Here is a 12,944-nt window from a genome sequence, read left to right on the forward strand (position 1 = left end):
TAAATTAACGCATCTCAAGGCAATTTGCAAATGTTCATCAATTTGCAGAACACACTCAGAAGGGAGAGAGATACCTTTTCCTTTCAATACCAAAGGACACGCACAGGAGCAACCCACACCCCCAAACCACACAGATCTTCGCACACAGCATTCCATTCTAGTACAGTGTCATATAAACCGTGATGTAAATTGGAAATGAACTGGGAAGAGAGACAGACACGGACTGAAATGGCAAGTGACAAGAAGCCTACGTACAAATGATGCTGTTGTCGAATATTCAGAATTGAGGGTCAGGCCCCGCAGAGGTAACTCGCCATCACCAGCGGTCAGCATGCCAGGCTCTTCCTGAAGGCAGTGTCCTAGCTTGCTTCCTCCCCACACAAGACTGGAGGTGCCAACCCATATTTAATCTCGGATGACTCACCAGGGCCCTCCACTCTCCACCCTCCAGCTCGCTGGCTTGGTCAGACCCGAGAAGGGGAAGGGAATACTCTTCTCTTTTTGACAATTGTTTTGACACTTCCCTTCTGAAACCAATTTTTGGCACTTCGAGAGGAAAGAAGAAATGTGAACAGGCCCCTTCTATCTGATAGCACTGGCCCTGGGTGTTGGTCACCTGCACCAGAGGGACGGGAAGGGAGGAGCAAGGCTGGCAATTCCCTCAGGAAGACTTCTCCCAGGAGTCTGGAGCGCAGCAAGCAACCACAGCAGGACAAAGGCAGACAGACCTGGTTTAAAATTAAGAACCTCAACTCTGCAATCAGAGATGTGGGTTTGGATCCTGACTTTGCCATTTGCCAGTCAATGACCTTGCCCAAGTTACTTAACCTCCCTCTTCCTCTCTGTAGGATCAGAATAACAACCCCAAACCTTTACACTGCGCCAGTACGTGGTACACAGCCACTGTGACTTTCCAGGTTCAGTGGGAAGATGAAGGGCTCTGCTCAGTCAAGCTTGGGTTCAAATTCAAGGTCAACAGCATATCAGCATGGAATCTTCTGTAAGCTGTTTAATCTCTCTGTGCCCTAGTGCGCTCATCTGTAAAATAGGCATCATTGATTGTTCCCATTTCACGGTGTTGGTGAGTGGACTGAACGAAATAAGGCACTTAAAGCTTTTAGTACCATGCTCAGCACATGGAATACCCTTAACAAACAGTGGCCATTAGCCATAGTGCATAACTTCCATAAAATTATGCACATCATTTCATCACTGAGCCTCAGTTTTCTCATCTGTAAAATGGAGATAATAACCCCTACCTCACAGTGAAAACTAAGTGTATGTACGCAAAAGCACTCAGCACCTGGTCCAGTAGAAACAGGACGGGTTTGAAATCAGGCAGGGGACAGGATTCTGCCTCTACCTCCTCTGTGGTCCCAGGACATGGTTTGAGCTCTCAGAGCCTTACTTTCCTTGTGCATTTAAAGCCATAGCTGTCTCCACAGCCTAACTTGTGGAAGGATTACGGTGCCCAGAACATGTCCAGCACACAGTGGGTGCTTCATAAATGTGACTTCCCTTCCCCTGCTTTCTTGTTCGAAGCCTCCAGAAGTGCCATTTAGCAACGGCAGGAGCTCTGTTTCTTCAAACCTGAGCGGCCCTCTACCCACATCAACCTGGGCTGCTGCTTAAGTCTGAGACTTTATTTTGTGGAGGTAGAAACTACTTTTTAGTCATTTCCGAAGCAGACGGGACGGCAGAGACTGACAAACCACAGGGACCATTTTAAATCCTGGGCCTTTCTTCTGGGAAGTTAGGCAAGAACCTTCCCAAATGTTTGCCCGTGGGGCTCTCTGCCAGCGAGTGACTCATCCACAGCTCCCCACAGGCATATTTTATTTGGGGGTGGGGGATCGGGGGAGGGCCTGGCCTTGCTGGGGGAAGGGGAGGCCGCTTTTCCAGCACACCCAGAGGTGGGTTTTGTTTTTCATTTTTTAGAACAAAAAAGAAAAAGAATGTGGGTCGTTTTTGTTTCCTTCCAGGTTTTGTTTGCTGAAAGAAGACGTCCAAAGTTCACTTGGTAAGCTGCTGCGTGGGGAACAGGCGCTTTCGGCCGGCTCTGCATCCCTTTCAATGAAATTCTTCTTCCATTAACGCCACGGCTTTTAAATGTGCCTCCAAGGTTCGCCTGAGCACACACTGAGCTCCTAAGATGACATGTTCCCCTCAGAAAGGCAAGCCGAATTTTGACACTCCAGAGGAACTAGGGAGCTCCAGTTTTTAAAGATTGCCTTAAAGCAGTTAAGACTTTCGACTGCAGAGATTTTCAACATTTATAAAGCACACACACAAAAAACCTGTCAATCAAAACTTCAAGGACAGATCTCAGAAGACTGTGTCCCAAGCCTGCTCTGATCAATTTGTCACCATCTGAGGGGCTCCCTCCTGGAGCCCAGGCTCCATGCAAATAAATTAGATGAAGATCTATCTACTTCGCAAGGCAGGCAGAGAGAGACCCCCACATACACAGACAAGTATCCTGGGACCCCTGGTCTCCCCACGTCTCCCCAGGGTCAGCTGCACCCCAGGCCTGGGGAAAGGGTTAAAATGCACCAGGGCCAGAGAGGGGTGAGAATAAAGCCAGGGGACCCAGAAGAGTATTTAGGAAAATTGAACACAAGTCCTCCAGGGTCAGGCCAAGAGTCTCCAGCTCCACCTGGAGCCCCATGGAGGGTCCTGCCAGTGGCCCTGCCCAGGCCGGGCTGGGCTGTGACGTCTGACCCCTTCCTCTCATTTACCAGCGATGGCCCAGCACCCACGGGGCGCCCAGGCCAGGCATACTTATCTCCTTGGGTTCCGTGGCATGGGAGCCTGCGGGCGGGCACATCAGGGCGGTAGGCCTGGTGGGCGCAAAGGGGGCCTCGGCCTCTACAGCAAACATACTCACACACTCCTGGACACAAGTTACACCCTCACATCCACACATGCACGCTTTTGTCCTCAAAGGCTCATAAACACGCACACAAATCACTTGCGAACACTCACACGTGTGCGCGCACGCACATAGCCCCCAGAATCCACACATTCTCGGTCACAAAAATGAGATCTCACATGAAGCGCCTGGCACATAGTAAACACTCAATAAATGGGTTAAGTGGGAGCCCGGCCCGCTTGCCCCGCACTCACTCACACCAAACCCCACGACCCCGACGCTCCGCGGTGCACAGGCACCAACTCGGCACAGGCACGCGCACACTCCCGCGAACACACCCGGAGTGGCACAGGGACACGCCGCCCACGCGCGCTCGGACGCACGGCCCGGGACACACTCAAGACTCGCACGCTCACGCTCGCCCCGACCTCCCGCGTGCACACCCGCCCGCTCTCCCCCGCGGAGTCTCGGGCGCGCGGGCGGGCACGCGCACCTCCCTCGGCCCGTGTGGGTGACGGCCCTGCGGCCCGGCCCCCGCCCCTTCCCCGGCCCGATCCGGCTGGGCCTCGGGCCCCAGGCCACTCACCGGCTCGCGGGCGGGCTCGGCTGCTGGCGGGAGGACCGGCGCGCGGACCGGCGGGCGGCCGGCGGGAGCGATGGGTCCCACACGAGTTGGCGGCGCCGCGGCCGCACGCTCGTCCGCTGGGTTCCGCCGCCTCCTGCGCGGGCCCGCGCGCGCGCTCCCGCCCCTCCCCGCCGCGGGCCCGCGCCGCCCCCTGTGCTCGTGCGCGCTGCCGCCACGCAGGCTTGGGGGCGCGCCGGGCGGCGCCCTCTCCACCGCAGGGTTAGCCTAGGAGCCCCTCCCCATTTCAAAGCTGAGGAAACTGAGGCCCAGACTCTCACTGTGAGTCGGGCCCAGCGTCTCCCCTTTTTCTCAGACTCTAGACAGTTAGGGTGAGGGTCCGCAGTCAGTCAGCCCGGTGGACCCTCCCATGCATCTTTGGGTACCCACCACTTAACATTGCTCAGCCACAGCCCTGGTCCTATTGAAACTGGCTGATCAACAAGCACTTATTTCACGCCTGCTGAACGCGGGCACTGAAGGAGGCTCCAAGGGTATCTCCAAGTGGTGACTACGCCGCTCTCTGCCCTCAGAGCGCCAAGGTCTCCTCATCTGTAGCTCCCCACTTCCTGTGTACCCCAAGACCAGTAAAGGCCAGTGTGCAAAGATTTCTGGAAGAAGTGAGACGCTATTAATGAATGCCTAACACTCCCTCTGAGGAGACAAGAGTCCACCTGGGGGCCCAAGGGCAGCAGCTCAGTTCCCTGCTTCACTTCCTTGGAGGACCCCACCCCACAAAGTTGGCCCAAACAGTTCCTGTTTCCACACTCTGGGCTTTTCCTCCACATGCAAAACTGTGCTGTGTCCCCCAGGAGGGCAGGAACCAAGGCCTGATACTGGCTGCCTGCCAGCTGCCCAGCTTGGTCGCTGTGCTGGACACCAGGGGATGCCCACTGGGCCTGTTTGCCCAGTGAGTGAGCATGTTTCAACTGGCTGGAATCTCTGACAACAACTGAACACCCACTGTGTGCTGGACTGAGGGCTGCACACTCTGCCAGCCTGATGCTATTCAATCCCACAACCATTATTTGAAGGAGGCTTTGTTCTGCTTTCATGCCCATTTTACAGATGGATTAAATGAGGCCTGGAACTGAAGCTTACGTTTGTGTGTCCAGTCGTGTCCGACTCTGTGACCCCATGGACTGTAGCCCACCAGGCTCTTCTATCCATGGGATTCTCCAGGCAAGAATACTGGAGTGGGTTGCCTCTTCCTACTCTAGGAGGTCTTCCTCACCCAGGGATCACACATATGCTTCTTGTGTCTCCTGCACTGGCAGATGGTTTCTCTGCCGCTGAGCCACCTGGGAAATCAGAACTGAAGCTGAGAGAAGCAAATTCCCTTGTCCATAGTCACCCAGCTGATAAGTGGTTGAGCTGGAAACTGGACTGTAGACGGTCTGAGTCCAGTGTCTGCGTGCCCAACCTAGCAGCATACCTCGGTGCTGCTGATACTAGAAGGGACAGCAGTCAGTCCGGTCCAGAGGAACCAGCCCTTCCACAAGCCGACACCAATCTACAAATTGGTTAGCCGTTAGCTGGGGATCTGTCTACAGCCTCACCTCACATGATATACTTCACAATAAGTGTCAGGTAGATTAAAGAGTTAAATATAAAAAATAAATGTTGCATAAAACAGTAGAAAGTATTAGAAGTTCTGAGACAATATACGGCAGTCTTACTAGTAGGTGAGTGATATTGGCTATATTTGTGCAGCAAATGTTCATTCATTCACTCAAAACATATCTCCCAGTGCCTTCTATGGCTCAGATGCTATTCTAGGTACTGGAATACTGTGATAAAGAAAATATAACCTGGACTGTCATAGGGCTTCAATCTAGGGGTGAAGGGTAGGGAAGAAAGAAAAGTGTCTGGCATGGCAAGGAAAATAGGTTTGGTGGAAAAAATAAAGCAAGGAAGAGGGAGGAGAGCCCCCCAGGGGTGCTTTCTCAAAGAGAGTGCTGGGAGAAGGCCTCTCTGATGAGGTGACATTTGAATGGAGGTTTGTATGAGGAAGTGAGGAAAATGGTCTTCTGTATGTAGGACAGGCCCCATATTCCAAGGACCTGAAGGGTCCTGCTAGTAAGCTATGGAGCAAGAACCTGAAATTCCTCTTTGAAGGAAACCGAGAGCAGCACCAGACCACTGAGAAAAGAAGCTCTGAGGGGACTTCCCTAGTGGTCCAGTGGTCAAGAATCCACCTTTCAATGCCGGGACACAGATTTGATCTCTGGTCCGGAAACTGAGATCCTGTATGCAGCTGAGGCCAGGCACTACTGAGCCCACACACCACAGTGAGGATCCCATGGGCTGCAACCAAGACCAGATGCAGCCAAAAAAAAAAAAAAAAAGTCTTATTAAAAAGAAAAAGAAGCACCCCACAAATAATCTGTGTAAGAATCTATCATTTGTAAAGTCTGTTCCCATCCTCACAGAGCCCCTGTAACAGATACTCCCAATGTCCTCTTTTGCCAGTTAGGAAGCTGAGGCTCAGAGAGGTCAAGACATGGGCCCATAGGTCACACAGCCAGCCGCCAGCAGCAGAGATAGGTCTGGCTGCAGGCCAGCTGATGGCTGCTGCTGAGTGTTAGGAGACTGAAGAAGTCCTTCACTGCCTTCCCTCCATCTGGGCATATCATTCAGGAACCGGAGGGGCTGGGGCATCGCTGTAGGCTTCCAGAGACAGGAGGATGCAGCAGCAGGACTTGGGGGCAGGGAGGGGAGTCATCTCCACCCGGTTTTCCTGTCCTTCCTCTTCCTCACCTCCTACTTCCTTCCCTCTGGCCTGGACCCAGGCCCTGGTGACATGCTGGGGGGGAAATCGGGTTACACTCTGCCCAGAGACCCTGCAAATGCCCTGCCTCGGCCTCATTACCCCAGACACGGCAAATATTGGTAGAAAGGGTACAGTGCAGCCGGAGCCCCACTCGACTTTTGTTTTTAATGCAAAGGATTTTTTTGCAAGTCCCCAGATGAGTCACCGTGAAGAGGTGCTTTGCAAAACGACTCCCAGAATTAGAATCAACGTCTCCCCACACACGGTGCCTGACACTTCCTCCCACGGCATTTGTGAATCCGGCTCTCTGTTCACCCTCAAGGGTTTCAGGATTAAGCCCGTGTCGTTTCATTATCTCTTGGCGTTAGGGGAAGAGAAACTATTCTTGTTGGGCACCTTCTCCATCCTTCTCTGCATCCTCCCTGTATCCTTCGAGGCAAGGGGTGGGGAGGGTGGGGGTGGCGGGGGTCAGGATTTGTGCTTTACAGATAAAGCAGCTGAAGCTCAGAGTAGAAAGTCTAAGGTGGTTTGGACCCAGCCCAGATGGATTCTGGGTTTATCCAACGCTTATACCGTTGTCATTATTTTGGGAGAGTGGTAGTCGGGGAAGAGGGATCCATAACGTACTAGGATCAGACCACCTTCTTTGAAGGCCCTTTGTCCAAAGTGTTCTATTGCCAGCTTCCCAGTAGTGGACACTTGTGGGGGATGGTCTGGGTTTACCCAGAAACTTTTCTTTATACTTGCTGTCCTCTGAGAATGCGATTATTAATAGCACACATTTTCACTTCAAAAGTGTCTTGGTTTAGATGATAAACTTCAGGGTCACCTTGGTTACTTGCAAAGGTCCCTGCTTTGTGGGGATTCAGGCTGTACCTTATGAAATTGGGGCCACTTCTCTGCCGGGTTTCTTCTCACCTCCTGACGTCTGTGTGTCTGACCAAGACGTTTCACAAGCGTTTACGGGGATTTTCAAGAGCAGCAAAATCCAGCTAGCTGGCTGGTGAGGGAGTCGGGACTAGAGTCAAGGCTCTGTCCCACCCCAGTCCTGCCCTTCACTCCCTATGTGACCCAATGTCAGTTTCTTGACTGGCCAAATGCGACCTTGACCTTCTAGGATTTCCCGTTGCTCAGCGCAAGCTGGGAAACCAATCGAACCTCTTGGTAAGGACCGGGAATGCAGGAAGCATCACACCCCTCCTTGACATTGTATGGCTCACTTATGAAAATAGCAAACCTTTACAACAATGTTTTGTTGCACCAGTTTTATAAACATTTACAGTGCAAGACACGTTATTTTTCAGAGACAAAGGTTAATTTCTAAGGTTCTTGTTTGTTTTAGCAGCATTTGATGGGGGAATTGTTTACATACATTTCTAATAGATAAAAAATAAACCAGATTGCAAATCGTGTTTTCTTTTCTTTTTTTTTTTAAAGCAAATCATGTACCAGGTTTTTGGTCTAAATTGTGTAGAATAAGTTAAACTTGAATTGCTTTTTATTAACCCATATGAGTGTATTCCTATAAGCATAGTTATGTTGAAATAGTTTTAAAAAGCAAAAAAAATAGCAAAATAACAAACTTTATTTTTAGCTAGTGGAATTTTTAAATATTTATTTATTTAATTGGATATGTAATACTTGCCCATAGTTGAAAGTTCAGAGGTGCAGAAAAAATGGTGGAAAGTCTCCAGCCTAGTCCCCAGTTATCTCCTTTTCCCTAGAGGGAACAAGTGTTGCCAAACACACTCTGTTCCCCAACACTGTGTGGGTGTGTATGTATACATGTGTGTCTGTATTTTTTCTTCTCTTCGTTTTCACACAAGTGATAGCATCTGATCTACAGTGCTATACCCCTTGTATTTCCTTCAATTTTTGGAGGCTAACTTCCTATCATTCCACAAAGAGCTATTTCCTTTTTTATGACTGCATAGTATTTTAGAATATTTTCATTTAATCCACATTTAGCCGGCAGCTGCTCTGTGTACTGTTCTAAACACTGTGGGAGTGTTTAGAACACTCCCATGGGCTCTGCCCTCATGAATTTACAGTCTGATTTGGGAACAAGAAAAACAGAAAACATTTGGAGGGGCTTAGAAGGGCCATTTCTCCAGTGGACGCAAGTTCATTTGTGAGGCTTGGCTTTGGGGGCTAATTTTTTCCGTTGTTTTTATTCTCAGCTCCAGAGATATGTTGGGTCAATGAAAGAGCCCAGACATGGGTTCTTCTGAAAGTTGAAAACTCAGTTGTGCAAGTTCAGGCAGCCCATGTCTTCATTCTGGGCCTCAGTTTGCTTATCTGTAAAGTGGGGGCAGTTAGCTTCTATCACGGGATGACAGTGGTCACGTGAAATTGTATTTCTGAAAATGCTTGTAGAATTAAGTGCTGTTCCCCCTGGGCTGGAGGATCTTGGGAGGCTAAGATGAGGTTCTAAGGAACCATACAGTAAGTGTAGGGTGTCAGGGCTCTTCTGCCTTTTGCTGTCTTGTAAGCTTTTCATGCTTTTCAGCTTAGCTGATCCTGTGATAGGACCTGCTAAAGGTTCTCTCCTCCAGCCTTTGGCAGCCTCAGTCGCCAACTTTGAGTCTGCTAGAGGCTTAACATGGTATACCCTACACTCAGGAGGCCCTGGGATGTGGGAACAATATAAGTTAACTGTCATCCTTAAGATGGGCGAGAGTGGGGGTGTCCTTTTGATAACCCTAACCCTGTCGTTTCAACTCTCACTTTACAGATGGGACTGGTTCAAGGCCATGCAGTCATATAATAAGAGGCAGAGATGCACTTGATGATGTTACTACATCCCTATACCTCCCTGCAGCTCCCGCCACCGACATCATTGGCATTTCAATAAACAGATTAAAATCCTGACATAATGATCACCAAGAACTGTGCCTTTCGTGTGTGGTCTCTTGACTGACCTCGCCAACTACACTTTGAGCTAGTGATGCCCATTTGCCCACTTTGCAGATGAAGAAACACCCTCAGAGACTGTTGATATTAATATAACAAGGGAGTGGGTGCTCTGTCAGTCCCTACCACTGCGCACCTATATAAAAGGTTTGACATTTGTGGCTGCCTAGAGGCATCAGACGTGGAGAGGGGGAAACCTGGAAATGTCACTTGGGCCTCTGAAGGATTTTCATAAGCTCACAAAACACTGGGACTTGGCTTTCTGGTTGCTTGTTCCTCCTGATACTGAGCTGAGTGATTCTCTGGCTGTGACTTCTTTTCTCTCTTCCCTGGGGGGGCAGTGGTGATGGATTTGCCTGCGGGTGCCCAGAGCCTGGCACAAGAAAGCCTTCAGGTTCGTGGCATGACAGGAAGTTCCTGTATGCCCAGGACGGTTCTGGGCTATGCCTGTTGTCCTGGCATCAATGGTAGTGTCCCCTTTCACTCTCAGAAGTGTCTTGGATTGGACGATAAATGATATGGTCACCCTGTTGTTCAGCTGAAATAAAACAGTAACTTACCAGGTAAATAAATAGCTGATCATCTCAGTCGGGCACTGAGCCACGCCCTGGTGTAGCCCAAGCATTGGCTCTGTCATATTGGTGTCGATGTCCCAGGTGAGAAAATTTAGATGAGAAAATTAATATGGGGAAGTTAACCAGTTTGTCTAAAACACAGTTTAAGGGAACATCTCATGGGTCCAGAGTTCTGCTTTGAACTGAGTCAGCAGGGTCTCATGCTGGCCATATTTCTCCCTGAAACATCCAAGTGTCCACTTGACTTTGGGGGCCCAGTTCCCCCTCTCTGAAACTCCTGGGATATAGGGCTAAGGTAAGTCTCCTCTGGGCCTGAGGGCTCCCCTGACCCACTCAGGGCTGGCTGTCCTCAGAGCAGATGGAAGCAAGGGAACCTCTGAATTTAGGGCTGATGACACCATCTATCCATTGACCCCAAATCCTCTCTGTGAGGGAAGCTTTGAAGGAGGACATGGGCATTTGGTTGCTGGGTTTCCCAGCCCTGCCCCCGGCTTGCTGGGAATGGGTGTAATTTTTCCAGGCATCAGGACCTGCCAGGATTGTCTCGGGGGGCATGGAGAGGAGGGACCAGATGGAGACTGGAGGCTGGTAGAGCAGGAGTGGGAGTGAAGAGGCCGAGGGGAGGGGCGGGAATCAGGAAAGGCTGGTTTAAGTTTCTCTGGGGAGCGGCTTGCACTGCCACTCCCTACCCCCAGCCCCAAAGCAGCCCTCTGAGCCAGGAGTCGGGGCAGAGAAGCTCTAAACCATCCTTAGGAAAGAAAATCCATTTTTCCTCATTCAGGGACTTTCTGAGGGACTTGGTCTGGGGTGGCCATTGCTCTTTTAGGGTGATTTCCCCCATGCCAAGATGTATGGGTCGAGAGGTGCACCAGAGGCGAGGCAGTAAGTTCTGGGGAGCTCCAGAGCCCCTGAAGAAAGAGGCATGTTTGGGCGCTGCTCGACTCAAAGCTGCCGACTTTGGGTTCTGAGCCGGAGTTGCTCTGGCCGACCTGAGCTAGGCAGCCATTTTGACCTCACACATTCTGCCTACAGCCAGTTGCCAAATACCACAACCCAACTGTGCAATCAGCCCCCCAGAACTGGGCTGGGGCCAAGACCCTTGGCAGAAACCCAGCCTTGGAGCCAATCAGACCAGGTTTCAGAGTCTGGTTTGCCGCCTCCAAGCAGCGCAGCCCTGAACAAGCCACCTCACCAACCAGAGCCTCAGTTTCCTCATGAAGAAAGTTCCTCACCAGATTATGATGAGATGAAGAAACCAAGCTGGCTCCTGGCTGAAAAGAATATTAGTATCAACTGTTTGTCAGGCTCAGAAACTAGCACTTTACCTTTTACAATTGTCATTTCTTTTAATAATTCCAACAAACCTGTAAGGTGGGTGCCAGGGTTACTTTTCTTTGAAAGTGAAAGTTGCTCAGTCGTGTCTGACTCTTTGCAACCCCATGGACTATACAGTCCATGGAATTCTCCAGGCCAGAATACTGGAGTGGGTAACCTTTCCCTTCTCCAGGGGATCTTCCCAACCCAGTGATCAAACCTAGGTCTCCAGAATTGCAGGCCGATTCTTTACCAGCTGAGCCACAAGGAAAGACCAAGAATACTGGAGTATGCTGTCTATCCCTTCTCCAGCAGATCTTCCTGACTCAGGAATCAAACCGGGCTCTCCTGCATTGCAGGCAGTTTCTTTATCAACTGAGCTACCAGGGAAGCCCATATAGCCAGCTATTTGCTTTGGTTTCTCTGTCTGACAAAACAGGCTCAGGGAGGTCATTGACTTGCTCAAGGTCACACAGTTGGGAAATAGTGAGGCTGTAATTTATAAGTGATAGGCAGAATCGTTTTGCTGGCACAGCTATTAATAGCTCCAGGGTCTCTTCTGTAACATAAGCATAATGATACCATGAGTCACTTCCTACTTCCGGCAAATCCCATACTTATATGCTTTTACTAGAAAAAAGTAAAATCTGTAATGTTGCATTTGCCAATTTCAGTGGTGTAAAGCACTCCGGGCACGGCTAATTTAAACCTATCAACAACTGCCCTGCAATTCCCAAATATTTAACAACCTGCTCTCATTTAACAGTTAGCTCTCACCAGCCCATGCAAACTGGCTCTCATACATCACTGGGTTCCATTATCCTGCAGTTAGGGCCCGTAAAGGGTAGCCCTAGTCTCAGTGCTTTAAGGTTCCATTTTCCTTCTCTGGGAAAGAAGGGCAGCAGCTGGTCTATATTGAGTGCCTACTATGTGCCAGGAGCTTTGCCACTGCGTCTGAACCTAGAACCCCATTTAATCTTTACAACAACCTTTCAATGAAGGTATTATGATACCCATTTTATAGGTGAGAAAACTGAGGCTCATAAAGGTAGCATCCATGGCCAAGGTCACCCAGAGAATAAATGGCAGAGTCAGGATTCAAAGTCAGTCTGCCTGACAAGACTCCACCTAAGCAGACTGTGTCTTGGGAGCTCTGGGTCTGGCATGAGCAAGTCCTGGCCCTTTCTGGGCCTCAGTTTCCCCATCTGTAAGAAGGAGTTGGACAAGTCAATTTCTAACCATCCTTTCTGGACTGAGTCGTCATTTTGAGAGTCCAAGAATACAGTGGGATGGAGGTGGGGACTTACATCAATGGAATGAATAAATACCTAAAGGGAAGAATTTTGCTGGTTGATGGGGGATGGTGCACGGGAAGGGCGTATTTCCAGCTGTGCCTGGAGCACACGCACTTGGAGTCGGTGCGGTGCTACAGAATCAGCCTGGATCTGAACTCCAGCACCTCCACTTCCTGGCTGTGTGACCACGGACTAGTAGCTCCGCCTCTCTGGTTGGTCCCGCAAGTAGTCTTCCCCATTGTTCTGGAAGCCGAAGGGACAATAAAGGGTCCCTGATGTGGAAAACTTTGCACCAGTAGATGTGGCAAAGTCCCTGTACCTTTACAAACTCTCACAACTTCCTTTCTTTTCTGGCCCTCATCTCCCCAAGTGGACTGAGCAAAAGCAAAGCCTCTTTTCTCCCTGGTCTGGAAGCCTAGAGCAGCTGAAAGGGGATGGGAAGCCCTGAGGTTTCTCTTTGCAGTGAAGGCAGAAGCCAAGACCACCACCACCCCCCCAACCCGTCTGGGCCCACCTCCCTCTGGCTTGCACCGGCTGGTTGCTCTTCTCAGATTTCTGAAAGCCTGTGCTCCCAGAGGAG

The 12,944-nt window shown here is 50.3% G+C and overlaps 1 protein-coding gene across 3 annotated transcripts in view; it reads right to left on the minus strand.

The window, feature by feature from the left end:
- NEK6 (NIMA related kinase 6) overlaps window positions 1-3,906 on the minus strand; it is an 84,844-nt gene extending 80,938 nt beyond the window's left edge. The window contains exon 1 of one of the 3 annotated variants that reach the window (XM_065928473.1): window positions 3,885-3,906. In XM_065928473.1, coding sequence (XP_065784545.1) covers window positions 3,885-3,894 — 10 coding nt within the window. In that variant the 5' untranslated portion in view covers window positions 3,895-3,906. Of the gene's footprint in view, window positions 1-255; window positions 379-3,458; window positions 3,616-3,884 lie in introns of those variants that run through there. The other 2 variants (XM_065928477.1, XM_065928476.1) reach the window with 2 other exon arrangements.
- Window positions 3,907-12,944: the final 9,038 nt, after the last annotated feature.

Source organism: Muntiacus reevesi, chromosome 3, assembly GCF_963930625.1.
Source record: "Muntiacus reevesi chromosome 3, mMunRee1.1, whole genome shotgun sequence".
Lineage (NCBI taxonomy): Eukaryota > Metazoa > Chordata > Mammalia > Artiodactyla > Cervidae > Muntiacus > Muntiacus reevesi.